This window comes from Hippichthys cyanospilos, chromosome 17, assembly GCF_059441005.1.
Source record: "Hippichthys cyanospilos isolate Australia breed blue-spotted pipefish chromosome 17, RoL_Hcya_1.0, whole genome shotgun sequence".
In the NCBI taxonomy this organism is placed as follows: domain Eukaryota; kingdom Metazoa; phylum Chordata; class Actinopteri; order Syngnathiformes; family Syngnathidae; genus Hippichthys; species Hippichthys cyanospilos.
The window spans coordinates 13,953,054-13,979,876 of record NC_142385.1 but is presented as its reverse complement, the minus strand read 5'-3'; the positions used below and the strand labels follow the sequence as shown (position 1 = coordinate 13,979,876).

The 26,823-nt window shown below is 42.4% G+C and overlaps 2 protein-coding genes across 2 annotated transcripts; one reads left to right on the top strand and one right to left on the bottom strand.

Moving 5' to 3' along the window:
* On the bottom strand, positions 1–24,450 carry LOC148409803 (tumor necrosis factor receptor superfamily member 16-like). The gene is made up of 7 exons (XM_088439386.1): positions 23,592–24,450; positions 19,280–19,555; positions 15,242–15,386; positions 11,675–12,037; positions 4,027–4,255; positions 3,021–3,181; positions 1–1,907 (listed from the first exon to the last, which is right to left on the bottom strand). The coding sequence occupies exons 2-7, from the start codon at positions 19,331–19,333 to the stop codon at positions 1,570–1,572; spliced, it is 1,290 nt and encodes a 429-aa protein (XP_088295512.1). The 5' UTR covers positions 19,334–19,555; positions 23,592–24,450; the 3' UTR covers positions 1–1,569.
* csdc2a (cold shock domain containing C2, RNA binding a) lies at positions 22,486–26,513 on the top strand. Its single transcript, XM_088439387.1, has 4 exons — positions 22,486–22,631; positions 23,624–23,889; positions 23,981–24,103; positions 24,967–26,513. The coding sequence occupies exons 2-4, from the start codon at positions 23,705–23,707 to the stop codon at positions 25,127–25,129; spliced, it is 471 nt and encodes a 156-aa protein (XP_088295513.1). The 5' UTR covers positions 22,486–22,631; positions 23,624–23,704; the 3' UTR covers positions 25,130–26,513.
* The last annotated feature ends 310 nt before the right edge of the window (positions 26,514–26,823 follow it).

Here is a 26,823-nt window from a genome sequence, read left to right as displayed (position 1 = left end):
TATTTTTAAGCTTTTATTGTAACAGCATATGACAACATTCTCATGTTAGGTGGCGGTTAACGAATAACTGAAACAATTTCCAGACCTTTATTGTCCGAGTCGAAGAAGCTCTCAAATTCACATTGTATAATACAGTATGTTAGTATAATGAGCAACATTCTTTAAGCTCCCCTCATTTTGCGTAACGGTTAAACGACACCACGCTCAAGTGCAAAAAACGTTCATCGAATTCACCACTGTACAAGTCCAATCTCTCGTTCGAAACAAAATACTGTCCAAAGAAAAATGTCCGCTCACAGTTTATAAACGTAGGACACACTTAAGTTAGTTTAACGCGCGGCGCGTCCCAGAAGACTTATTATCGTTATTAATACTACTACGCAAAACGCATGCAATGTTGTTTCCGATATCCGACTACGTTGGGTCCTATACGCTCGTTAAAAAAATGAAAACAAAGAAAATGGACTTATTTACACGAACAAAACGGGTACAAAAAAACAAGTGTGCAACATCAAGAAGCCCTGAAATAGTAGCCAGGCACTTGTGATGTAAAACCGTCAAAATGTAATTGAAGTGCTACGTTTTTCAAAAAAAAGTGGGAATACCTTCATTTCAACGACAGACGCTCCTTCAAATGTAACCCTCTCCATAAGTTTAAAAAAAGAACAAAAAAAAAAGTTTTTTAAAAAAATAGGTTCTTGTTTTCCTCTGTGACAACTTTGGAGAGCCAGTGTCATGATTGTCGCAATGGTGGGAAGTTGGCCGTACCCTGAGGAAGAGGATAGCGAAGGAAACCTGCGTTTTCATACATAGGTGCTGCTGTTTTGGTTAGCAATGTCATTCTTACTGCCTGTGTAGAAATAATATCTATGAGTAAATACATTTTTTTAAACCCTAATGGGAAAAGGGAAGTGTCTATGGATAGAAGTTGACATCTGATGTCAACTTTGTTTTTTGCGCATGTATATAGGTGTTTCAATGTTGGCTAATGATATTTGGCGAGCTAAGTAATTTTTTTTTTTCAGTTGTACGTGGTGTAAAAGTTTTGAGCGAATGTCCGATATTTAAGGAAATAGGATATAGCCTCTCGTATAAATGTCGGGAAGATATTTGTGTCCTTTGTGCGTGTTATACTAAGTCCATGCATGCTTACATATTGCGATTGGCTGCGGGGGAGTGGTCTACGTTACACGCCATGACTCAAAAGTTCAACGACCTTCGGCGTCTATGATCCGTGTCCCGGCATTTGTGGACGATTCCTCGGCGAAGAGGTCCATTTAGAAAGAATCCAAACATCCTCCCCTCGGCGTGTCACGCTTGCGAGGATCCAGACCTCTGGTAGACAGGAGGCTACGTCCGCTCGGGCGGCCATTTTTCGGCGGAAATGTAAATAATGGCGCTCGTCGGCTACGGCCCGGAGTCTTTAACACGTCTTTGGTACAACTGCGGCTATTCGTGAGACAGAAAGCCAAGGGTAAAGGTCGCGGAAGGAGTCGTTTATCTGCAGAGCGAACCGCTAAAGCTAATTTCCTTCCAAGTTCAGACAAGCCGAAAGTCCCGCTTTGTTTGCTAGACCACCGACGTGGCGGTGGGTTTGGGGGCGGCGGGCCCGAGAGCCAAACTCTGGGCGATGTCGTCGCGGTTGATCTTGCGCAGCGCCGTGCACAGCGCGTCCACGCTGGCGCAGTCCTTGCCGGCCCAGTCGGACAGGAGCGCCCGCACCGGGTGCTGGTCCTGGCGGAAGGCGGCGATGCGCTCCTCCTCGTAGCCCAGCAGGCCGGCCAGGTTGCACCAGTCGTCCTCCATGTTGCCGTCGTCTCCGTGGCCGCCGTTGAACAGCAGCTGCTCCACCTTGTCTCTGGTGTGCAGAGGCAGCAGTAGGCAGGGGTCCTCGTCCATCGTGACCACTGGAATGGCAAACGTACACCTGGTTCACCTTGGAAAAAAATTCAGCTACGTCTATGCATACATATATATATTCATAGCTAGCTAGACTCTTGCTAGCTGTCTAGAAAACTAGAGTTAGCTAGATACAGTTGATGGAGCTAGCTAGGTCTTTTCATTTGTTCATCTATCCATGCTATCCAGCTAGCCCGCTCTAGCTACAGTAGATGGAGCTATCTATCTAACTCTCGCTATAGTTTGAGCTATCTATCTAACTCTCTCTTTAGTAGATAGAGCTAACTAACTAGCGCTAGTAGATACAGCTAACTATCAAGCTAACTATCAGTAGATAGAGCAAGCTATCTAGTTCTAGCTACAGTCGATAGAGCTAGGTATTTAGAATTAGCTACATTAGATAGATCTAGTTATCTAGCTCTAGCTGCATTTTCTACAGCTAGCGATAGAGCTAGCAATGATGATCTAGCTATAATAGCTAGCTCTAGCTCCTGCAGATTGAGCGTCTGTAACTAGTTAGACCTAGCTAGATAGAGCTAGCTAGGTCCGTCCACCCCTTTGTCCATTCATCAATTTATCCATCTGTCTGTTAGTCATGTCAAATAAACGAGATTCCCAAAACTCTCAGGAAAATAAGAAACCTTCAGAAAGGACCACAGGTGGGAGGAGCCTCCTTCCAGGCTCAACAAGTTGCGCTGGATTACCACATTGTGTCATCTAAAGCAAAATGCTAGCTTTCTAGCTAGTCGTAGCAAGCTAGTGTCTAGCAATCTTAACAGCTAGCTAAATAGATAAAACTAGCTAGATAGCCCTAGCTACATAAAGCATGTGCAGTTTATTCTTTAAATCTTTAATAGCAGAACAAATTAATACGTAGAACACCGGAAGGTTAAAGCAAACTAAAAATCTAAAAATAATATCGCAAAAGTGTTTACTCTCTTAAATGAGATGTGGCTCTTTAGAATTTTAATAGTTGTTGGCACACACCCGCCACCATTTCAAGTGTCTCAGATAACGCCCAAATAAATTACAGCTGATGCAGAAGTCTTTTCCTGCCGTTTTTTTATTGGCTTGTTAAAAGTATTTGGGGTGGTGGTGTCTTTTGAGCAGGTGACGCTTACCTGAATGTGTCTGGGTCTGGCCCAGCTGCTCCTGCAGACTCTGGCTGTCCACCGAAATGCCGCTGTCGCTGTGCAGTTTCTCGCCCTCGGGCGACGGCGTCTGGTTCTGGTTGGACGTGCAGTTGTTGGCCTGCTGCTTGTTCTGCTTGCAGCTGTTCCACCTACATGTAAAGGAGAAGAAGTCGGCCCTCGGTAAATGCACGGCGTGACCTTCCATTACGAGAACATATTGTGCATTAATATATAACATGGAGCAGCAGGGTGCGCCCCCCAGGAAAACAGATGAATCATTAAATATGTAACATAAGCGATCGTGATTTAGTCGTTGTTTTCCAACCTTTTTTTGAGCCAAGGCACGTACTTTTGGAAAAATCTAGAGGAGCGATTTTATCGCCTATTCACGGATTTCTTTGGTCTGCTTCTGCTACATCTGGTGGCATTTTGGTGGCAGAGAACACTTGATGTGAGTTGAGGAGCTTCATTAAGACAAAAGTAGTCCTTTGCTGCCATCCACCTATTTTTGTTCACCTTTTCAGTCAAGCACAAAAGGTGCCCAATGTGCTGACCGGAGTGAACTAAATGGTAGCGTTTGTTCTTGTTGTCCTAATTGCCAGCGTGCTAATGCTCATTTTCATTGCTAACTGGTTAGCATAGCTACATTTTGTTAGTGTGTAATAATTCTTATCCTCCAAATTGGATAATGCTCTTCATTGGCTCGTGTGACATTTTTAATTGCATGTCAGCATTAAGCTAGCAGGCGTTCCTCAGGCAGTTATTTTTTTGAATACCAATGAAATTCTTATTTTGTGTTGAATTTAGCATTATAACTAACCTGCCTTTAGTGCACAGGTGTCAAACTCAAGGCCCGGGGGCCGAATCCGGCCCGCCACCACATTTTATGCGGCCCGCGAAAGCAAAACATGTAAACTAGTTCACAACATGAGATTTCCGATCGTCCCTCGAGCCAAAATGCGCTAACTAGCTAGCAAACGATCGGCGTACGCACCGCTTGAAGACGATGAAGGCCACCAGGCCGACCACCACGGCCGCCAGGACCGAGCAGTAGACAGGAATGAGCTTGTCGTTCAAGCTCTGGTAGATGCGCTCGTGGGAGTCGCCGTCAGCGGTGGTGGTGGCGCTGCTGTCCGTGGGCCCGTCCGGAGGGGGGCCGTCTATGGAGGAGTCGTCGTAGATGGGCTCGGTGAAGGGCGTGGGCGACACGGAGGGGTACTGCGCTGTGAGGGGCAAAAAATGACCATCAACCGCCATAAGGAGAGTCCGCTTTAGAAAAATAGATTTCCATGCATCGGCGTAAGATCCCGTTAGATTGCGCAGGTGTGGATATGGTAAACGGCGAGTGTATATATTACACCCCTGGCCGCGCGCTCATCCTCCCCGGGGGGGCGTTCAAGAGCGACTTGCTCCACTTTAGCCGTCCATTATCGGCGTTTGTGGGAACCTCGCCACCTCGTCACCTACTTTACTGTTACTCAACAGGAAGTCGTGCCGAGCAACGGCGAGTAGGTACCGAGAGAGAGCGGCTGAGTGCCTGTAGTGACGAGGCGAAAACATTTCAAATGTTATTTAGATGGATGCCGCGTGGCCGGCTTTTAGCTCGGAATTTGGAAAGTGAAATGTAGAATCCAGTCAATCCTTCGCTCTTTAAAGACATTGATTTCTCTGAGATGACTCAGATAGCTTTGCTACTTTTTTGACACTCTATAAATGGAGTCAAGGCGTTTTTTTGTGTTAATAAATATACATTTGCATGGTGTTTGTAATCAGTAAGCGCCAGGGGACTTCAGACAGCAGACATTACTTGCAGTTAGGACTCCGTTTAACTTATTCGATCCCAAAGACATTTTTTTTTTAAAGTAGACATTTGAATTCAGAAGTATAATGAATTAGGTGCCAAAATAGGCAATTATTTTAGGTGCTCGAGCACTAAATCTATCAATTACTTTAAGCATTGAAATAAAAGCATATCTTTCACAATTATATTTTGCCAAACCCCCCCCGGAAAAGATTGATGCTACCATTGATGCTAATAGTGTCTTGATGTCATAACTCTTGAAACAACGTTTTTTTTAAACACATTACATAGCCCTACTCAGGAATATATTCTTTATCCTCTGCAAAGAATGACAAATATTACTGCAGATTACTGAATTCTGATTGCTAGTTTCAATGTATAAATAAATATCTATTATACTGCCCCCATGTGGCCAAGGTGCACACACCAGAAGGAGCAACAAAACATCCTCTGAAGTGACGCATAAATATCACAGTAAGTTAGTTATTTTACATTCTACTTTGACTTTACTGTACGTTTTTCAAAGTTGAATATAGATAGACAGATGTTTATTTTTCTTATTAAGGTTTTTTTGTTTAAGTGGGAGGTTGGAACGGATCAATGGGTTTTCCATTCCTTTGAATGCGAAACGATGATTTGACTGATTCCATTTCACCTCCGCGATTGCTGCTATAATAAGTACGCTACATCAACAACAATGAATTGTAGAATACGGGGTACTTATTCCTCTTGACGGCCACTGCAGCAAGTGTACGTGTTTACGTTCAGAGCTACTCCCACCCGGAAGTGACGCGATGACCAAAAAAGGTCAATAAATGTCTTGTGATCCACTGCAGTGTATTGATTTCCCTCTCGTTTCACCGTCTCTGTCTTTTTACCCACTTGAAACCAGGCACCCATCCTTGACAAAGATCCTCTTTGTCCCGCATGATAACCCCCCCCCCCCCCCCCCCCCCAACCCTTTCTTCACATTTTACCGCCTCTTGTACAGACGTTTGCTTTCCGAACAATCGCCGGCACTCGTTTGGCGGCTCTCTGCTTTCCGAAGCAAGTCTTTCAAAGATGGTAACTCAAAACGTTTTGTGTCCAGTCCACCTGGTTATGTCCTTTTATTCGTTTAGTTCTGTTATCACCCCCCCCATATCTTCATATGAGAGGAGCATTTGGAAAAAAGGGCCTAAGATCATAATGGATCATCTGCTCTGTAAGGGGGTTCCACATCCAACTTTGCTAAATTCAGCATTAACACTTGTCAGTTAACAACGTTACTACGTAGTTTAGTAGATTAAAACAAGGACACTGGCCTGGATTCAATTTTTTGTGCGCACATTATGAAGGAAAATGTTGTTTTTTTTTTAACACTGGACAACATGACACTTGACAGATCTAGCATTTAATTTTAAAGCGGACTTCCTGGGAGGCTCTTGAGATTGCGATCATAAAAGCTGCAAGAAGCGTAGCTGTCAAAATAACCAGTTGGAGTGAATGACTCATGTGATAAAAAAAAAAAAAAACACTTTTGCTTGTGTTTGTTAGTCAGAAATTACCGGAATACCACTTGGGCCTCCTAGCCGACTATTCCATTGTCCATTAAGATTTTGCTTGAATATGTGTGTGATCGTGTCCCTGTACGGCTATACTGACTTAGTGAGGACATTTTGGCATGTGTGGGTTGATAGTCCTCACATAACTTGAAAACCAGTACTCACTCCTTCGCTATATATACCTGTGTGTGTGTGTGTGTATATATATATGTGTGTGTGTGTGTGTGTGTGTGTGTGTGTGTGTATATATATATATATATATATATTTTTTTTTTTTGTGATGGTCCTGAAAACCAGTAGTTGTGTTTAAAGTTTTGTGCATGTTTGTGTGTGGAGGCCACACCTGAATCATTCCTCGATCTTTGAAGCAGATGTTGCTCATCATTCAACATATACTTATAAGCGGAATGCTTATTTTTCTTTGAAAAATGTTGTTCCACGCGAGCACAGCGCCGTCGCAACTTGCCCGGGCTCCACCGATTTGAAATGAAGAACGAAACAATCGGGAATAATTCTGTTGCTTCGCTGTTTTCTCCTTGAGTTCGTAGTTCCTTCTTTGCGTGATCTTCCCCCCCTCTCATTTTTCTTTGTGTGTGTGCGCGCTCTGCGACAAAATGCAATCAGCACTCGCGGAGGTCAAGCAAAGAAACTGGAGAGCGCCGAAGAGTAACTCCATCGCTTTTATCGAGCGACGCGTGTTTTTCAGCATCTGTTCTTTCAAGATTTGCTGTTTTTCTCCATCTCTGCAGTGGCTACGCTTTTGGTGACCTCATCTTTACCTGATTTGCGTTTTGAATAGGCATTTTTTTTAATGCAGAACAGTAGCTGAGTGATTTAGAGTTGAGTTTTCGAATTTTGTCTCCATGTGTTTGTGTGGCTTTTCCCTGGTTAATCTGGCTCCTTCCACATTCCAAAAACACTTGATTAATAAGATGCTAATAAGACTAATCCATATGTCAATGTTAACTTTGTTTGTTTCATATGTTCTTGTGGCTAGCTTGCAAAGCATAGTGAGTCTCTGTCTCCAGGTTTAGCCCGCGGAGCAGTTTTGTGACGTCCGCTGGTTATTTGTAAAGAGGACAAAAGCTCGTTGCGCGGACATTTGCCCGTCGGCTGAACGAAGGCACGAGCCGGAGTGCAAGTGTCGCGGTCACCTTTGAACCGGCGGAACGCTCGCCCCCCGTCCCGCATCACCTCCCAAAAATGTAGTTTGTCCACAAGGGGACGATTCAAGCGACAATGCTCATAGTGTCCAGCGCGGGGAACTTGTGGGACCCCAGGCCCGGAGTCAGAGGTGACACAAGTCTGTCGAGGCCGCGCCACTGAAGCCGCACAATAGACGACTGTGCCGTACAAAGATCAGCAGTCTGATGGTCTCGGGCCGACTGGGGATTCCTCACGGTTATTGATGTGCTAATATTGTGGACATATGAATTCCGGAATGTCCCTGGCATTTTACTTTTGGCATTTCGCTGTCTTTACGTCGGTCAAGTCCTCGGCTATAGAAGGATTTTGCCCGTATACGTACAGTATTCAGCTTTGATGTGATAAACAAAGTAGGGCTAGAGAAAATGTTGACCTGGTCAGGTGAGTCAACTTTCAAAATAGGTCGACAAACAGGTTAGCATAGGTTCATTTTGTTGCCGCCTAAAAATTCATATGTACAGACGAAAAGAAATAATGAGTAGTTATACAGTATACACTTACTAGATTATTTTTCTATTTATTATGTTTTTGACATACTTATCACCTTACCGATTCCGATGCATTGTGTCATATGACAGGGTCATAATTGAGCGCCTTTTAAAGATTTCATGACTAATGGAGCACATGCATGTTTGCTTTGGGCGAAAGGGCAGCGCGCATAACTTCCGCCAATGTCTGAGCGAACTTAAAAAAAAAAAAAAAGAATTAGGTTGCAAACGGTGCGTCGAGAAGATAAGTAAAGGACGATAAGTGCAGACACAAGTTTTAAGCGAAGCGTGAAAGGAGCTTGTCAAAGGCGACTGGCCACGCCCACCCATGAAAGTACTCCTCAGGTGTTGACACGCTTTTCCTCTAAAATCTGCGCTTTGATTACAATCGTGTAAAGAAACACGCTCCAAGTGGTCTAACTCATCCGTAGATAGTGAACGATTCATGACAGCTTTATGGCGTCTCGTCTTTTCCGTCGCCAGACTTTATTTTCCTCAATGAAACTCTTCTCCATCCTGTGACCCAGGATTACATCTTAATATTAGTCAAGTGGGACTGGCAGTAAACAGTGCCATCTAGTAGACCGTAGTGGAATTGCACCCAAAATATACAAATGTGTGTTATGAAAATCCTTTTCAATGATACAACTATAAACTTCAAATATAGTGGGCCCCCGTTTTACGAGATTAATCCGTTCCGCGGTCGGGGTCGTAGGGTGAATTCGCCGTATGACAAGCAATCCAAACCTATGTTAACTAGCTAACGCGTTTGGAACCCCAGGTAAAAACATCAAAATTGTACACACATATTAAAAATTGGAACCAAAATAGTAGAGTAAGTGCTACGTATATATAATATACATGTATACGATCAGAAAACATCCTAAATAAAAAATATAGAAAGGATTTATTTCCCTTTGAGTGGCACTTGTTTTGCCCATATTCCCTAGTAAGGCTGGCCTAGGCTAGCTAGGCTAGCTTCGGATTTCTTGATTATCTCCAGCTTCGTTTCCATATAAATCATCTTCTTATTTCTCTCTAACATCACTAGCAATTTTGGGAACCATGGCTAACCCTTTCAACTTTTAAAATGCACTATAAATCTGGTTTTGTAACCACTCACAATCGAACAAAGTTTTACCGTTCCGCCATTTTGAAATGAGTGAGTGAGGCCGACCAATAACAGACCAGCATCTCCGTGAGGAGACGCCAACAAATAGCAGAGCAGAATTGTGGTGACGCGTTGCAGGGACGGCAACTGAAAAAAAGTGTAATTACCAAAAAATGGCTGCAGATGGAGACAAAACCACACAAATACAGCCAAGCCTCTAGGGACGTTGTAACATAGGGTTCCACTGTAACAATAATTAGTGCCATCCAGTAGACCATAGTGGAATTGCACCCAAACTATACAAATGCGTGTTACAAATTGCCCGGAAAATCATAAATAAACTTCAAATGTACATACTGCATCAGTAATGACAAACTTCCCGGTTTGTGATTGTAAGGCGCTCTCCACCTTAAACGCGGCCGGGCCTGCAGGATCTCAAGTTGCGACTTGTCGCTACACAGGCGGCGGCGGCCGACTCGCTCTTTCCACACCCTCCCGACGTGACCGAGTCCCGGCTTTCGGGCCGGGGGTGTCGCCCGACCGGCCTAATGCATACGGACGTCTGGTAGCGCTACAGATTCGGAGCTAGCGATAACGCGAGCGCTCGGCTAAAAAGATTACGCGGGCAATTAAGGAGCTCGCGATTGGGTTAGAGCGACGAATGATGATGCGCGGCCCGGGGGCCCTCCGGCCAACACATTCGTCACATGACGCGCCGTCTCGCTTATCCGAAGGATGCACTGCACTTCTGGCTCCTTAGATTCTGATCTTCCCGTCCCGACTTGCTTCTCTCGATCGAGTTGCGTTAACCCTCCTGTTAGCTTGCGGGTTCAAGGTGAAAGTTCATCCTCAAATGTTCCTAATGTCCAATCAACACGTCGATTAAAATGAGCGTTTGTGTGCATTTTCATTTTGACTTTAAAAAGTTTCGCGAAACCAAGTTTTAATTTGTGCGTTTATTTCAAGAGTTTTACTTCGATTTTTGCGCTAGGCTTCGTCAATAATAGTTGCTGAAAAATGTATTTGTTATGGCGGTTAATTATGGGGAATTTTGTGATAAGTTAAAGTATTTACATATGTATGTCTGCTAACCTAGGCGACCATTATTGACGCAAAAAACAAACTTTTTCTTTAAAAAGTTACTTGACGGTAAAAATAAAAACATTTACGCACTTTGCAAAACCAAATCTAGTTTTTGATTTGACTTGTTTATGTTAATCCCAAGATTGTACACACATTTTTATTATAATATTCATCAAAAATAATTGTTGAAAAATTTATGTGTTACTGCGAATAATGATGGAAATTTTTTAGAATCGTTAAAAAATATATGTACTTATGTCTGCTAACTCAGACGAGCTTTACCGACGCAAATATGTCCGTTTACTTACTTTTACTTTAAAAAGATGCTCTGGCTTGTTGGAAAAATGAAAATAATTGAAATATTTGCTCGCTTTGCGAAACCAAATCTAGTTTTTTGAGGGTTTTACGTTAATTTCAAGATTTTACTTTTGTTTTTTTTGTGACAAGCGTACCTGAAAAATGTGTTTTCCTGCGATTAATTAAAAAAAAGTCTCTGATTTTATGCATATATATATATATTTTTTTTTAAATAAAAGTTCAGCATTTTCTTGTTAAAGTTAAAAATCATTCAGTGATGAGTAAGTTTTTCAAAGCTTAACGATTGACTCTAAACAAACTGAAATTGCCCTTGGCACTTTGGCCTGTTTTACTGCCACTTCTCCTGGCTCTTTAACTTTGGCTTGGCTCGAATGGACCAACGTTAGCGCCCTTCCTCTAAAAATGGTGTGATTATCTTTACGAGGGATTTTTTTTGTCTTTTCTCGATAGAGCTCATATGCGTGGAATGGAATGAGTCCTCGGCACACTTCTTCCATTGTCACGGGACAAAAGCATCGATTTAATCGGCGAGGCGTCGGGAATCGGAGATAGCCGCGGGGTACGGCGATATAAAAGGAAAGCCGGTTGGTCCACGTGACCTTCCCGTAATCCCTCCGCTTTGGGGAGAAAGGCTCTTTGTGCGCAAAAGACAGCGGGATGAGCTCCGGGGTGACATTTGGATGGACGGATTGACAATGGCCACAGTGTGGTAACGTGTCAATTCCGGGACAAGTGTTTCCTACTGTATTCGCGGCCGTCCGCCGCCGCAAATATGCGAAGACGTCGTTTGGATTCATGACCTCGATGGGATACGAATGCGATTACGTTTTTTTCTGTTTTTTCTCTTTTCCCCCCTCTTTTTTCATTGTATTTGTTAATTCTTCTATTTTCTTCCCGCCGATCATAAAACCGTTCCAAGCGAGTTACGACACCAGCAGCGACTTCCATCGCAAGTACCGATACCTTGAAATCGAGCCAGTCATCGGGCCCATCCCGCTTAGTTTCTGTCCGCGGCCCCTCGCTACATTTGCGCCGCCGTTAACGACGCGCGACTCGCACGGCAAGGTTTCGAAAACGTCTCCCGGTCCTACCTTGGCAGACGGTATCGGTGACGGCGGTGCAGGCCTGCAGCTGCAGCTCCTCGCCCTCGTCGCAGGTGGCGCAGGGGATGCAGGGCTCCCGCGAGCTCTCCTGGTCCGAGTACGTGTCCCCGCCGCACTCCTCGCACACGGTGTCGTGGTCCGACTCGCAGCTGAGCAGCATCCCCTGGCCCACGGGGCACTTGGTGCACGGCTCGCACCTCTGCGACAGCCCGTTCAGGTAGAAACCGTAGTTGCACACGCAGGTGGCGTCGTTGGCGTCCGTGCACGGCGTCTCCATGCGGAAGAGGCCCGTGCATTTGGTGCAGGCTTGACATCGCTCCGTGTGACTGAAGTTTTCCGAAAAGGTTTCGCCTGAAAGCGGAGCGAAAGAAAAAAAAAAGAGAGACCCCCTTTGCTAACGAAGGTTTTCCACTCAAAAGAAGATGCGATCAATGTTGTGCGTTTTTGCAGTTGGATTTGGCAGCGATAGAGAAGCGCGCTAAATTATGCAACAGGCCCATTTGGGAGAGCTTTGCGCGCGTGTGTGAGTGCCAGCGACATTGAGATAAATCAGAAGATGGGTGGTCTTCACCAGCGCACGGCCTCAATTAACGGCAGTAAATCTTTGACTGGCGGCACGTTTGACTACGTTTGAGCTTATGGAATGTGATTGAGCGCAAAAAGGTTATGAAACTTAAACGTTTCATACATTTGCATTTTGAATGTATTTTTACTTAACTATTTGTCAACCATGTTGAAACTGTGGTTTTCAAATGGGGAACGTGAGATTTGAACGGTCTTTCTGCAGATCTGGCGGATTTTGTTTTTTAATGCTGCAACGGGAGCAGCACATTTTTCTTTTCAAATTAAGAGCAAAAAAAATGCAACATGCATCAGCTCATTGCAAAATTGTCTTTTCTCCTTTCTCTGAAATCCTTTTAGTACGCCTTTATTTTGTTAGGTTTGATACAAATGTAAATTGTCTTTAGTCACACAATTTTCCAACCCGGTTTTATTTTCCAACATAAAACTGATCGTGTTACTATTTTCATGTATCGACCCCAACGCATTCTTAAGTGCATAGAATAGAAGCAACAGTAGTGGCTGAGGTTGCGTTATGCATCCACTAGATGGAGCTGCCTTAAAGGGAACGTCAACAAAACAATCAGATAAGTCAGTCAAATTTTATTAATAGACAAGATGATTTGTAGAAAGTTTTACCTGAAGAATGGGGGGAAAAAATACCTCTTGATTATATTAAAAGACTTTTTAGATCAATGCCAATTGCCAAAATAGTATAATTGTGCTTCAATTAAATATTATTATTAATCGCCTTGTCCCCATATAAATTGCTTCAAAATTGGAGCAAATTTTAAACAGGGTATTATAATAAGAATTTGAACTATAAAAAATACATTTATAACTGAAATGCGCAGGTCAAAAATTGAAGAATTATTAAGTGAAAAATGAAAAAGTGTAGTTTATGCACTATATGAGGCGTACCGTATTCAGAAAATAAAAGCATTTTAGGCGCGCCTTATAGTACAGAAAATATGGTATATAAGTTTGAAGAATCTCTGTGTTTGGTATCATCGGACCACCTACTGCATGGCTGGCCCCGACGAAGTGGGCGAGATCCGTCCGCGCGGACAGATGGAGCGTCACTCGAGCGTTCTTATCTGATGCTATCGCATTTTGCCCGCCTCTCATTTTCGGGTGCAAACCGGCCTGTCCCTTTGCGTCCATGTGGCGGTCCGGCCGGGGGGGGGGGCTATTTGGCCGGGGGGGTCGCCCTGCTTACCAGACACACTCAGACGTGCCACTGCCTCCGCCTTCTCCTCCCCGAGTGCTCTCAGAGCCATTATCATAATGCTGTTTATCAATAATGCAAGTCAATACATTAATAACGCTAGCCTGAAGTATGTGTGTGTGTGTGTGTGTGTGTGTGTGTGTGTGTGTGCACCATTGATTTACACTAGATGAAAGGGGACCAATTTCTGGGTTTTATTGTCTTTGCGGGGACAAATTGTACTTGTGGGGACCATTTTGGTGCCCCCCCCAAAAGTTCAGACCTCTTTTTAAGGGTCAAGGCTTGCTTTTAGAGTCCAGCTCTCAACCGGGTTGGGTTTGGGATTACGGTTAGGCAATCAGCTCTGACGGTTAAGGTTAGAGGCTGGGAAATGCATTATGTCAATGGGTGACCTCACAAGTATAGGCTTACAAATGTGTGTGTGTGTGTGGGGAGGCGAAAGTCAGCTTTTGATATTGGTCAGCATGTTTCGTTCATATGACCTGTTTTGATATGTTCAAATGCATTTGCAAGTACGTTGAAACAAGTGCCTAAAATATTTCGTTCACATCGGCAGTTCCCATACTTAAGAATACAATTTTTTTTTTTTTTTTTCTGCGTAGATGGCACCTTTATGGTGTGTCTGCGGTTGATCATGTCTGAGCAGCTGAACTGCGTCTTTAAGCACCGATGAGCAACAACGGGAAGCCGCAAAAGTTGATTTCATGTGGCCGGCGATTATGTTCGCTTCACGCTGTGCTTCTCAATTATATTTTGCCGATATTTAGCGTTTTGACGAACGTCGGTGTTAGCCTTTATTAGCCGATCATAAATCAATCGAACTCTTTTATAAATAATGTGCATAACTCCATAGTTTCCTTTGTTTGCTAGCATTAAGCTAACATACATGAAACGTCGATGTGAGCAGAGAAAATCTGGAGTGCAAGAATCAGATATTTGTTTTGCTGATGCCAATCCTGAATTCAATTAGTGATTGTCGGGATGTTTTCCAAGTACCCTAAAGTATTTTCCATCGGGATTTGTCATTATCGGGAAGTCTATTGCACTTGGAAGCCTGAAGATTCAGCTTCACTTGGCAGCGTGTTAGAAAATCAGCTGGTAATGAAAGCGGACTGCCCGTTACCATGTAGGGAGAGAACCTGGACTTTACGAGCAGCGGCAGAAGATATAAGAATGGGAGCCGATCCAACCGCTGCGGGAAAACATACGACGGAGGATCGCGCCAGACATGAGACGGGAAGATTGGAAGAAGTCAAGATGGAGGATGAGCTCCAGAATAACATTAAGCGTATATCTGTGTCAACAATTGGATTGAAGGTTATTTATATGTGAGTCTGCCTCTTTTCGCGAGGTCAAGAGGACACAGTCAGACTACAGGGGCCAAGACCGCTTCACAGCCATGTTCCCGGGAAACGACAAACCCACGATAAGGAGGCTCATCGTTCCAAAAACCACGCGGGTCGTGGGAGAAGTCATTTGATATATTGCATCACCTTGATCTATTTTTTCCTTGATGATTTAAACCTTGCCTCCAAAAAAAGCTTCTGAAGACTTTGGAAAAGATCTGGACTCTTTGGAGAATCCCCTCTAATTCTAAAATTCTGCTACTGCCCCCCCCCCCCCCCCCCCCCGTAAATCACACGAACAGAAAATAAGAACAATTAGCTAAAAACGCCTGAAGAGGGAGGCAAAACAACATAAACCCTAAAATGAAGGATGTGTCCCATATTTGGGGGATTCCGGTAAATTGCGTTTTTGTTACTTACTGTCCAGGCAGGGCGCGCACACAGTTTGCGTGGCTCCGCACGGCTTGACGACCCCTTCGCCGGGCGGGCACTGCTTGCAGCATTTGCCGTCGGTGGTGTACTGGCCCGACAGGCACTCCTCCTCCTCCTTGGCTGAGACCCCCGCCTGCCGATCAAAACAGACGCCATCAACGCGTGGGACCCCGAGATGGAGTAAGTTCAATTCCCGTCTTGGGTACTTGCATTGACTGATTATTCAGATTTGATTTCATCACCCCGCATGCTCCGTTTTCTCCCGTGGGAATCCAAAGTGCACATTTCAGCGACGCCGCGTTTTTTTCGGCTCCTTCTTATAGCAATGCAGTTACATAAACACCAGATAGCTTTACATCCCCGGAGTCAAAAGAGGAAGAATTACTCTTGACTTGGCTCCTTCGCAGCTAAAAGACACCAGGAGTAATGCTCGTATCATTTGAAAGGCTTCCAAGGCCCAATGTCTGGGAAGAAGCTTCTTCTTCTTCTTGTTTTTGTTATTACTTTTAACGTTTCCCCAGATGAGAATACAAGTTTGTTTTTAGAAGTCTTTTTTTTTTTTTTTTGCAAGTTTGTACAAGCGCTGCTCACATCTTTTACATGTACTCTACACGCACTTGTGCAAAGACGTTTGACATGTCCTGCCTGGTTTTACAGAAAAAAAAAACCTAGCTAAAGGTGTGTCTAAAAATAAATGGATAAAATACTAAAGTAAAATACATTTCAGTGTAAATATTTGTAATTGATACTTTTAAACATTCATTTTAGGTCCAAAAGTAATCAATAGTAATAATAAGTGATGCTAAGGTATGCTAATGAGTACTAAAATAATCAGTTCTCAAATTTAGTTCCCAAAGTAATTAGTTACTTTAGTACCTTCAGTGCTACAGTAATCTAATATTTTAGTATTTTAGTAATCAATTACAGTAGTACAAATATCATAACTTAATTCCATTCAACACACTGACCATTTTTAGACCATCCTTTAGCCAAACAATTGAAAAAAAAATATATATATATTATATATATATATATATATATATATATATATATATATATATATATATATATATAAAATTAAAATAATCAAAAGTACTTAAGTTTATTACCTAAAGTAATCAGTTTCTTTAGTACCTTTAGTGCTAAAGTAATCTAATATTTTAGTATTTAATGAATTAATTCCGTTGATACAAACATCATTACTTCCTCTTGATGCATCGGCCATTTTGAGACCATCTTTAGTTGTCCCGCGTTGTAAATGATTGGCGGCAAGGAGCAAACATTTCCGAACAAATTGTAGCTCGTGCCTCCCGCGCTCAAACGCATTCCTTAGCCGTCAAGTGTTTTTGACACGGAGATATTTGTGTGTCACACGCCTTCCCACCTCACCCACAGCGCGACTTGTTCTCCAAGGCCAAACTCGATAAAAGATGCAACAGCCATCTGGCTCATGAGGCCAAAGAACCACCGATTGTTTTGTTTTTGTTTGTTTTGTGAGGCTGATTTATCTCCAAGGGCCAAATTATTAGGTACACCTACACAACCTCTCCTCATATTTCGGAGGATATCGCTATCTTTATGTCGCCGCCACGTTTACCCTAATATATGTGTTGGACGTATTAATACGTCTTTTGGGATTGAATGAGTTTAAACAGCAAACAATTGTGAGTTAAAAAAAAGAATTCCCAGGCCTTAAAGTTTTATAAAATACTTCTAGTTCATGCTTGAAAGTCTTTTGTATCAGAAAATCAATTTTGCTGATCTTGTAAAGGGAATTCCTGTATAGAATCCCATTAGGTTGTTAAGGTGTCACTAACGTGCTGACAGTGTTTAATGCACCCCTTGTAAAATCCTCGTTTCGACGCCGCACGCGTGCATATGTTAAGTGTCGAAGGTAAGTAAAAGGTCATAAATCGTCAAACTCAAGGCGTGTGCGGAATGTTGTCGACAGAACATCAAGTGGCTCCCGCGGGCCCCTGCGAGTCAGCTGCCAGGTAGTGCGTATGTGTTTGCGCTTGAGCGTGCGCGAGTGAGTTTGGGATGGTCCCCGATATGACAATTAGTACGTTGGTCCCCGTTTTCATTGGAAAACCAGATACGGTCCCCATTACCCGATGAAAACCAGTATCTGTGTGAAAACAAAAAGCATCCATATCTACCCTATTAAATCTTACGCCGATAACCGTGTCCGATATTTTCCGGTCCGCTAAGCGCCAAAGAAAACGAGACGACGTATACTGTCAGAAGCTTCCACGCCAACGTCAAAGGGCCTCGCATGTGAACAAACCTGTTCCCGGATATTTGAGTGACACCTTTGAAAGCGGGCCAAGTCCCGCAGCGCTTTTCGTTTCATCCCCTTTTGACCCCGATTCGCTCTTTAGGTGCGCCCAACATCCGAGCCGCCGCTCGTCGCTTGGGGTGTGGGCGCAACGCCGCCCGGCAGAAGCGCCATCGGCATATGATATTTTCAGCGTATTTTGTCAACAATGTCAAAGTCAAGTTCAGTATTTTATTTATTTATTTATTTTAGAACAGTTCCCAGGTGTCCTACTAACATAATCTGTGGTAGTTCTTTGTCAAAATAGCCCAAGGTTCACAAATTGTAAGAATGGTCATAAATTAGATGTCTATAATACCTTTCAAGTAGATATTGCTAAATGTAGCTTTGCAGTAGCTAGCATATCTGCTAGCATTGTCATGTTGAGAAACGCAAGTGAGTCATCTTGAGGGGTTGACGTAAAAGAAAGCTTCAACATAGCGTAATTTTCAAATTAAGAGCAAATTAATTGGAACATGAAGGGGTGGGGTTTGTTTTGTTGTTTTTCTTCCAATCCAAAATACATCTGGAGCGGTGACCTCGCTCGGGCCAATCCGGCGAACGCCGCAGTCGATTTCCAGGCGGCGGCACTTAACCTCTGGACCCGGGCCGTCAGCGCTCGTTACACCATTAGAGCCGGAGCCGCTTTCAATTTGGACCAGAGGTCCGCGTATAGAACGGGGGCGGGGGGGTGATCGATATTGCATACCTGAGTCGCGACACGATAGGCGTGTAAAAACCTTGACAAAAAAAGACCGTGCTCTGTGCAGCCCTGACACACACCAGAAATATTTATATCCTTGCAAGGCCTCTCGGGAACTTTTCAATAAATTAAGGAGAGTCTGACAGGGCCTTGCTGGAAAGTTGTCATAACTTGTTAACACTGGGGTCACATGTAACATAATGGCTGGGGGGGGGGGCTCTACTTACTACTTCTACAAACAAACCAAATTATATATATATATATATATATATATATATATATATATATATATATATATATATATATAATATACCGTATTTTCCGCACTATAAGGCGCACCAGATTATAAGGCGCACCCTCAATTAATGACATATTTTAAAACTTTTTCAATCACAATATACTAACACTCAAAGTAATAACAATAATAACTCAAATAATAACTCTCAATAGCATAATAACTCAATGTCAATATGAGCAACCTTGTTCAACTGTAAACACACAGGTCAAGCTTACTTTATCACTTCATTCCCCATCACAATCTCAATATTCATCCATATATAAGGCCCACCTGATTATAAGGCGCATATATATATATATATATATATATATATATATATATATATGGTACATTGTATATAATGTATCTGCTGCAATTGAAAATGACAATAGCTGGAAATAAGGTCAGCCTGTATCGGCCCGATACAGATTTTTGATATCAGTACTTGCCTGTTGCAACAACTGATATAGACCCCTCCAAAAAGTAAATAAGTGCTTTTTAAAATATTTTATCAAGTTAAAACCCTCCAAATCTTTGTGATGAAACATTTTTCATACTGTATAAATAAATAAATGATACCCGGCACATAACATCTGCTGCATGCTCCCTGTGAATGATTAGCTGAATAAAAGTTTGAGCTGATTGCGACGTCAGCGCGGTCAGGTGCGACTTTTGGAAGGACTTTCCTCAAGTCCTCAAACCAAATAAAAGCAAGAGTGTGTAACTCACCTGCCCCAGCAGTATGGCTACGACAATCATATTCATCCCGTAAGTCCTCCCCATCTTCTGGGAGAAGCGAAAGGTCGAGACGCTCACAGACCCCCGAGCGCGATCATGCTCCGACTTCTGCCTCGAACGAGAAGGGGCCGTCCGCAAACGCTGTCGGAGGGCAGAAAAAAAATGCGGGCGGACTCGGGCCCGCGGGATGCTTGGCTTCTTGTTGGCGCTCCGCTCTTGTGACACCGGCTCGCTGCTCCGAGGCTTCCTCTGCCTTGGCCACGCCCACTAAATGAACACACCCACCCCCACAAACACAAAAACTAAGTACATAATACGCACACAGATTCCGGTTTTCATAGCTGTTATAAGGGGATTGTATATTAGGAACATGTACACGCATTCTAGTTTTTACATTAACAAGCAGACTCACCCATACATATCTATACATATATGCACACAGATTAAAAACTGTATTTTTATGTAATCGTGGGATAGTCACTTGGGATCGCACAAACATTATGCATCATCTACTGGTTTTCAAGTTATGAGTGGAACCAACATTCCTAATCCAGTATTCACATGGCAATTTCACTTGCACAATTCTTCAGATTTAATAGATGTAATAGATCCTATTAAAATGCGTTTCAAAAATAGAAATTATAATGGTTTTACATGGTCCAAAATTTGGACAATGATTATTTTTGTATACAAAATCTCACACGTCCAGCTGCAATCATTTAGAAATGTCAGAATCGTTGCATTCTGAAATTTTACTCGTGTTAATCATCTGCTGGAATTTTCACCTTTTCCCCATTGAATCTTTTATGATATCACCAAAAAAAATGTAAGGAATTTCCATCATTTGTAACATAATGGGTTAAAAATGAATGAAGCAAGGCCACACACATTTTATTTCCACTTGACTGGTCACCTGGAACGCAATCCCTGATTGCAACCTGAGAGGGGACAGTGAACGCCTCGTTGGACCACCCATCTTCTGTCCTACTGACAGATGGACAATGCGCCATCCACAACTTGAATTTCTCGGAAACCGTTTCGGGTTTTTCAAACGACGAGCGCCGATAATTGCGCTTGGTTATCGTGCCGCGTTCGAACTACGAACGACTTTGCCTGCGTTCAACATATTTAACGGGACGGCGTGTTTAGTCACGATCGGAACCCGCTGAGCGCTTTTTGTTGTTTTGACATCAAGCCAATATTTGGCCTCAGGTGTCATATTACTCAACAGAATGTTGTGTCCTCCCATACATAAAGACGCCAGTGTTTTGTCCGAGGGATTCAAGTCATACAGATTAAAAAAAAAAAAAAAAATGAAAGAAGTCAGTGTTACATGTAGGGGAAGACCAAAGAAAAGTTCTTGGAGATACTTGAGCGTTAATTAATTCTTTTTGAGTCAAGTTTAAAAAAAAAAAAATGTTTTAAGGGCCGGAATTGCATTTGGGGACGTTGCCATGACGATAGCGTTCGTGTGATTGGCCAGCAAGGAATGTAAATTAATGATGGCGCTTTTTGCTGATGCACCGACAGTGACATGGATTTTCTCTCTGCGCGTCTGTTCCTCTTTGCATTCGTGCATTATTTATAGAGACACAGTAACCTCGACTTCCGCTCGTTTGCGGTCTTCAATCTTGATATGCTTGCTCTGTGTAAATCACATCACGAGGAATTTATTTTTGTTTGTGTTTTTTTAATACATGAACAAGTGTACGGATGAAAATTGGCTTTGAACTGTCGTATTGTCTGTTTGTTGAAACATGATTTTCAAGGGGACTTTTTGGGGGACCTTTTGTCTGTGAGTGAGTCTTTTGTATTGATCAGATTTGAAGAGAGACAGTTTAAATGGAAAAAAAAAAAAAAAAAAGAAGCCTGGGGCGTTTTGGGCTCTCAATGGAGTCATTATGCATCCATTCGGGGGACAGGAGATATGCTTGATATGGTGCGACTACTCACTCGCAGACACAGTGAGATAGAACCGGAAGATAATTCACATTTTTATTTATTTTCGTTTTAGCGGTTACTAATTGATGGCCAGCGCAGTGCGTAATACAACGGCGCCCTCTGTTGGAGAAATGACTTTAATGGTTGTACAATAGCAAACATGACTCATTAATATATGTAGACGAGCAGAACGTTATTATTTATCCGATATGTTTGTCAGTGCACTATTTTTTTATTGAACGTAAATAGTGGGTTTGACGTTTTTTATGGCTTTTGATTTGCAGGTGTATTAAAAGGTGTTAAAAATGTCTTGTCAAACAACGACATCTTCAGGCTTTATACGTAACTGCAACGTCGGGGAACTCTACGTTTCTTTTTGATTTGTATTTTATTTCTCCCGCGTGAAGCTAATCTTTATTTATTATTCATTTCATTTGTCAAAGCTGTTTTTTGGTCCTTTCATATATTTTTGCTTCTCTTACCGTAAAAATAAAAGGCCAGCTTCGGTTTTTTTCTCCATTTTTAACCTTGTCATATGCTGCGTTCGAAGAAGGTGGGAAGTCTGAACTTCGACTGTGAAAAATGCGATTTTTCGAAGATTTGCCCCCTCCCCCTCAAAAAAATACCCAGACTTCACAAAAACAATCGCTCACCATCCGCCATTTTTAAAAATTAAACGATTATTTCTGATTTGCTTTTACCCACTTGCTTCCGTATGTGTTATTTCTATATTCACGTAAACTATGCACGATCTGATCTATTTTTAGATCGTTTATAGCTCAGAGAAACAACTTTGCAAAACCTCAGCCTTTGCAAAAATAAAGAAAACATAACGTGTGGTGAGATTGCAGATGAACTATTTATATAATATGTATACAAATTATTTTATCATCTACGTTTAGCAACATCTATTGAACAAAGTTCATCGTGAAAATCCACTGTTTTTCAGTTATACGAGAAAAAGAAAAGTTCTCAGCTCAACGTACGCTTACACTGCGCATGCTTCAAAATATGTACATTCTCCTTGTTAACCACTAGATGTCGCCAAATCTTACACATTCCACCTTCGATCAGTATTTTTATTGGACTAAGTTACTGAAAATAGAACCCCACTTTCACCGGGATTCGAACAATAAAACGTGAAATAATTAAAAACTTCCAAATGTGTGGACAAAGAATTTTGTGTATGTGGTGAATCTGTTTTGTTTTTTTAACCCCGCCTACAACACCCCATCCCCTCCCTCCCTCCTTCCTCCCAATGTGATCCGGTCCAGCCTGTGCGCGTCGCATCCACACACACACACAAAAAAGACTTTCAGCGCCGCGTTCACTGTGGACCGATTTGATGACATCATCGTCTGCGCAGCGCCTTTGACCGACTGACGCCAGATATCTTGTGACGGTAAGTGCAACCCAGATTGAGGATGTTAATGATGGATCGATTTCTTTATTTCTAATTTTTTTGGAACGTCAGCTAAAACGTGCAGAGATTTAACATCCCTTTTGGGGTGGTTTCGTGCAATAGGCAACGTTAGCTTATTCGTGTGTGTGTGTGTGTGTGTGTGTATGGGGGGGGGGGGGGCACAGAGAACGTTCTAGAAATAAAAAGCTCGAAGGGCTTTTAGTGATGTGAATTATTTAATCCGGGCAAGACATATGGTGCGATAATACGAGAGGCTCTTTAAAGTTTCAAGTGTTGTGTGAGAGTGTTGACGTGTCTCCCATACTGATGAGGAGACAAGGCACAGTGCAATGCTTTCACGAGGGAGAAGGCTGTGGGGATTTTTTTTTTTTTTTTGGGGGGGGGGGGGACTTCTTTTTTTTTTTTTTTAGTCACTGCTTTTCAGCTTCTATTTTCCTCTCACATAGGCTTGAGAAAAAATAATAGGTGTGTGTGAGGGTTTTTCATTTGTGAGCGAGTGAAACAAATAGCATGTGAGAGTGTTTTGGGGAAAAAAAAACTTATTTGTGTGAGAATATTTCAGTAGACTACTTTGGGAGGAGTTTATCAGTAATTCATGTGAGATCATTTCAGTTGTGTGAGTGAAATAGGTTTTGAAAGGTTTTTTTTGCGACAACAAAAAAAATCCACCTTAATATACGTTTTTTGAAGATAAAAAACCCTTTTATACATTGTAGTTTTTTTGTGAAAATAAAAATTCTCTACACTAAGAAATTTTCAATATACATTGTCATTTTTTTTTTTTGCAAAAAACTTTTGCCAAAAAAAAAGCCTTATTACACATGGTATTTTTTTGCCATGGCTATGTGGAGAAAAAAAAAAGCCTCGTTTTCAATGAGATGTCCCCACGAAGATAGCAAACAAATCCTTGTGCGTATGTGTATATCATCTGCTGCTTACTGATTGTCGGGGTTTCTCTGTTTGTCGTTTAGCCTTTGCTGGATTCCGCCATGCGCGGGGCGTAACGCCGCGTCCACGCGCCCCATCCAGGAACCGGGCACGCGTCTCACAACATGTCCGACGCGGACCCCTCGTCTCGGACGGGCCCCCCGCCGCCTCCGCCTTCCCCTCCCACCCCGCTCGCCGTCTCCTTCCCCTTCCTGCGGGAGGGAAGCCGGGTCTGGGAGAGGAAGCCCCCCCAGCCCGGCGGCCAGCTGCCCAGCCCGCTGCCCACCAAACGCACGCGCACGTACTCGGCGTGAGTTGTTGCAGCAAAAAGAAAAAAAAAAAACGTCACATTCACTTGTATCGTGGATTTTCGGGTTGTAATTTGTCCGTAATTTGCGCAGGACAGTGCGAGCCAAATCGGGTCCCGTGTTCAAGGGCGTGTGTAAAAACTTCTCCCGCTCGCAGGGTCACGGGTTCATTCGGCCCTCTCATGGAGGAGAGGACATCTTTGTCCATGTCTCAGAGTGAGTCAACGCGACCGAGTCTTGCAGTTTGACCTCAATTTCTCGATTCATTTTTTTTTTTTTAAGAGACACCACACACAAAAAATGATGCACTGAATGAGTTGAAATTGCACCCAGATGGTGACAACATATCAAAAAAGACACTAGGTAGGTGAGATTTCAGCTAGATGGTAACAACATATCAAAGAAGACAAAAGGGAGCTGAAATTTCAGCCGACATGTCAAATAAGATACTTGGGCAGTGAAATTTCACCCAGATGGTGACAACATGTTGAAGAAGACACTAGGGAGCTGAAACTTTGCCCAGATGGTGGCAACATGTCAAATAAGACACCAGGGAGCTGAAATGTCACCCAAATGCTGATAACATTTCAAATAAAACACTAGAGAGCTGACATTTCACCCAGATTGTGAAAGCATGTGAAATAAGACAATAGGGAGCTGAAATTTCACTCAGATGGTGACATGTCAAAGACGACACTAGGTAGGTGAAATTTCAGCTAGATGGTGACATGTCAAAGAAGACAAAAGGGAGCTGAAATTCCAACCAGATGCTGACATGTCAAACAACATAATTGAGCGGTGAAATTTCACCCAGATGGTGACATGTTGAAGAAGACACAAGGGAGCTGAAATTTTGCCCAGATGGTGACAACATGTCAAATAAGACACTAGGGAGCTGAAATTTCACCCAGATGGTGACAACATGTAAAAATGAAACATGGCATGATCACTTAGTTCTCAGACTACTAGGAGTAGATAGCGTACACACTTTTTTGGGGAGGGTTAAGGTTTTTCGGCTCATTTAGCGCAACGTTTTATACAAACGCGCATCACGATAACGATTGTACTTTCTCCGCCAGCATCGAGGGCGAGTACGTGCCGATGGAAGGGGACGAGGTGACGTACAAGGTGTGCCCCATCCCCCCCAAGATGCAAAAGATCCAGGCGGTGGAGGTGGTCATCACGCACCTGAAGCCGGGAAGCAAGCACGAGACTTGGTCGGGCCAGATCATCAGCTCCTAAATTTCCCGGACTGCCGCCGAGGCTCTCGGGAAATCGGAAATTTCGCCGCAGGAACTCCAGTCAGAATGTAGCTTGAATGTTTGGTAGGGCTGCGCTTCTCAATTCTTTTTTTTTTTTGCAAAGCCCCCCCTAGGAAAGTGAAAAGGCATGATTTATAAAAATTGTATAGGTATTCCTATAATTGTATCATTTTTAACATCAACTAAAGAAAAAAAATGCAATATGAATCAACCTTCAGACAGTGTAAACTGTACATGTTTTTACAGGGTTTATACAGGTTATTCTCAAACTGAAAAAAATAAACTTGAAGTGCATCAAAGTGCCTAAAAAAAAACAAAAACAAACAAAAAAAACTTGAACCATTTGGTACCAAACCAAAAAAAAAAATCGATTAGTACTGATAAATGTAAATTGAAACATTAACTCATCTCATGCCAGGGACGTATTTTCACGTTTTTTTAAGATTCCGATTATGAAATCCCAGATTCCTAAATATTAAATAGATACTTAAGTACATTAAAGATATTCATTTCCACTTCCACTAAGTATCTGGGATTGAATGTCTGGACTAGTGAAACGTGAAACTACGTCCTCGGCATTGAATGAGTTGACAAAGGAGCACCAATATGCTCAACATTTTAAGCTGAAGAAAAAGATTGATTTTTTTTTCCCTAAATCACATAATGTGGTTTACAAAAAAAAAAAAAACTGACAGTAATTCAAAAAATTTAGAACAGACTTTGATAATGAGAGTGTCACTGCACCACCTGGTGGCGTGGATGTGCAATTACACTTCACACGGCAAACTGGAAGCTTGTTCTTACTTGAGACGGACTGTTTAGGGGTGATATAGATCATAAAATCTTCAATCAAAATGAGTGAATGATGATAAAGACGATAAGATGGAAAAAGAACGAACAAAAGACTAAAAAAAAAAAAAATCGGAAGAACAATATGAGGGTAATAAAATGTCGGAAAAGGGTTTTTTTTGGAGGTGATTGCAAGTGGAAAGAGATTTTTGTCGGGGGTTTTGAATGACTACTAAATTATTTATTGACTTATTTATTTTGTTTGTAACTACTGGAAGGTTCTAGGATGCCTTTTGACGTTTTTGAGCAACGTTTTGAATACGGTACATTTCATCGGCATCAAGACTAATAATCTGTGTCATTTGGAATATTTCACATCTTTATCGTTGGTAGCAGCTCTTCACTAAATGTTATTTTCGACGCGCTCGGAAAACCTCCTATGCATCGTGATTTTTTTTTGGATTTGCGTCTAATCACTGTGACCCGTGTCTTTCGACACTCAAATAGAATTTTAGTCAAGTGTATTCTCACACGTGTATGTGGTAACATGTTGGAAATAAACAGATTCAATAAGATTTGACCAAATTTTTTTTCTTCCGCTTGGTTTTGGGTCCACTGGGTTCTCAAACTGAGGTCCGCGGCCTCCCGGGAGTCCGGGAAATAATTTGGTTTATTATTAAAAATGTGTTACTTTCATTTTCTTTTATATTAAGTTTTGAATGTATTCGTGACGCTTCGATAACGCGATCAATTCAATCAGTTTAATAGCTTTTTAAAAACGTAATTCTTTTGTGATTTGTCAAATAGAGCCACAAAATCCACTCGTCGTCAAAGAGCTTGATTATTTAGCAGCATCCCGTTTGGGGAAATTGACGTAGTTGTAAG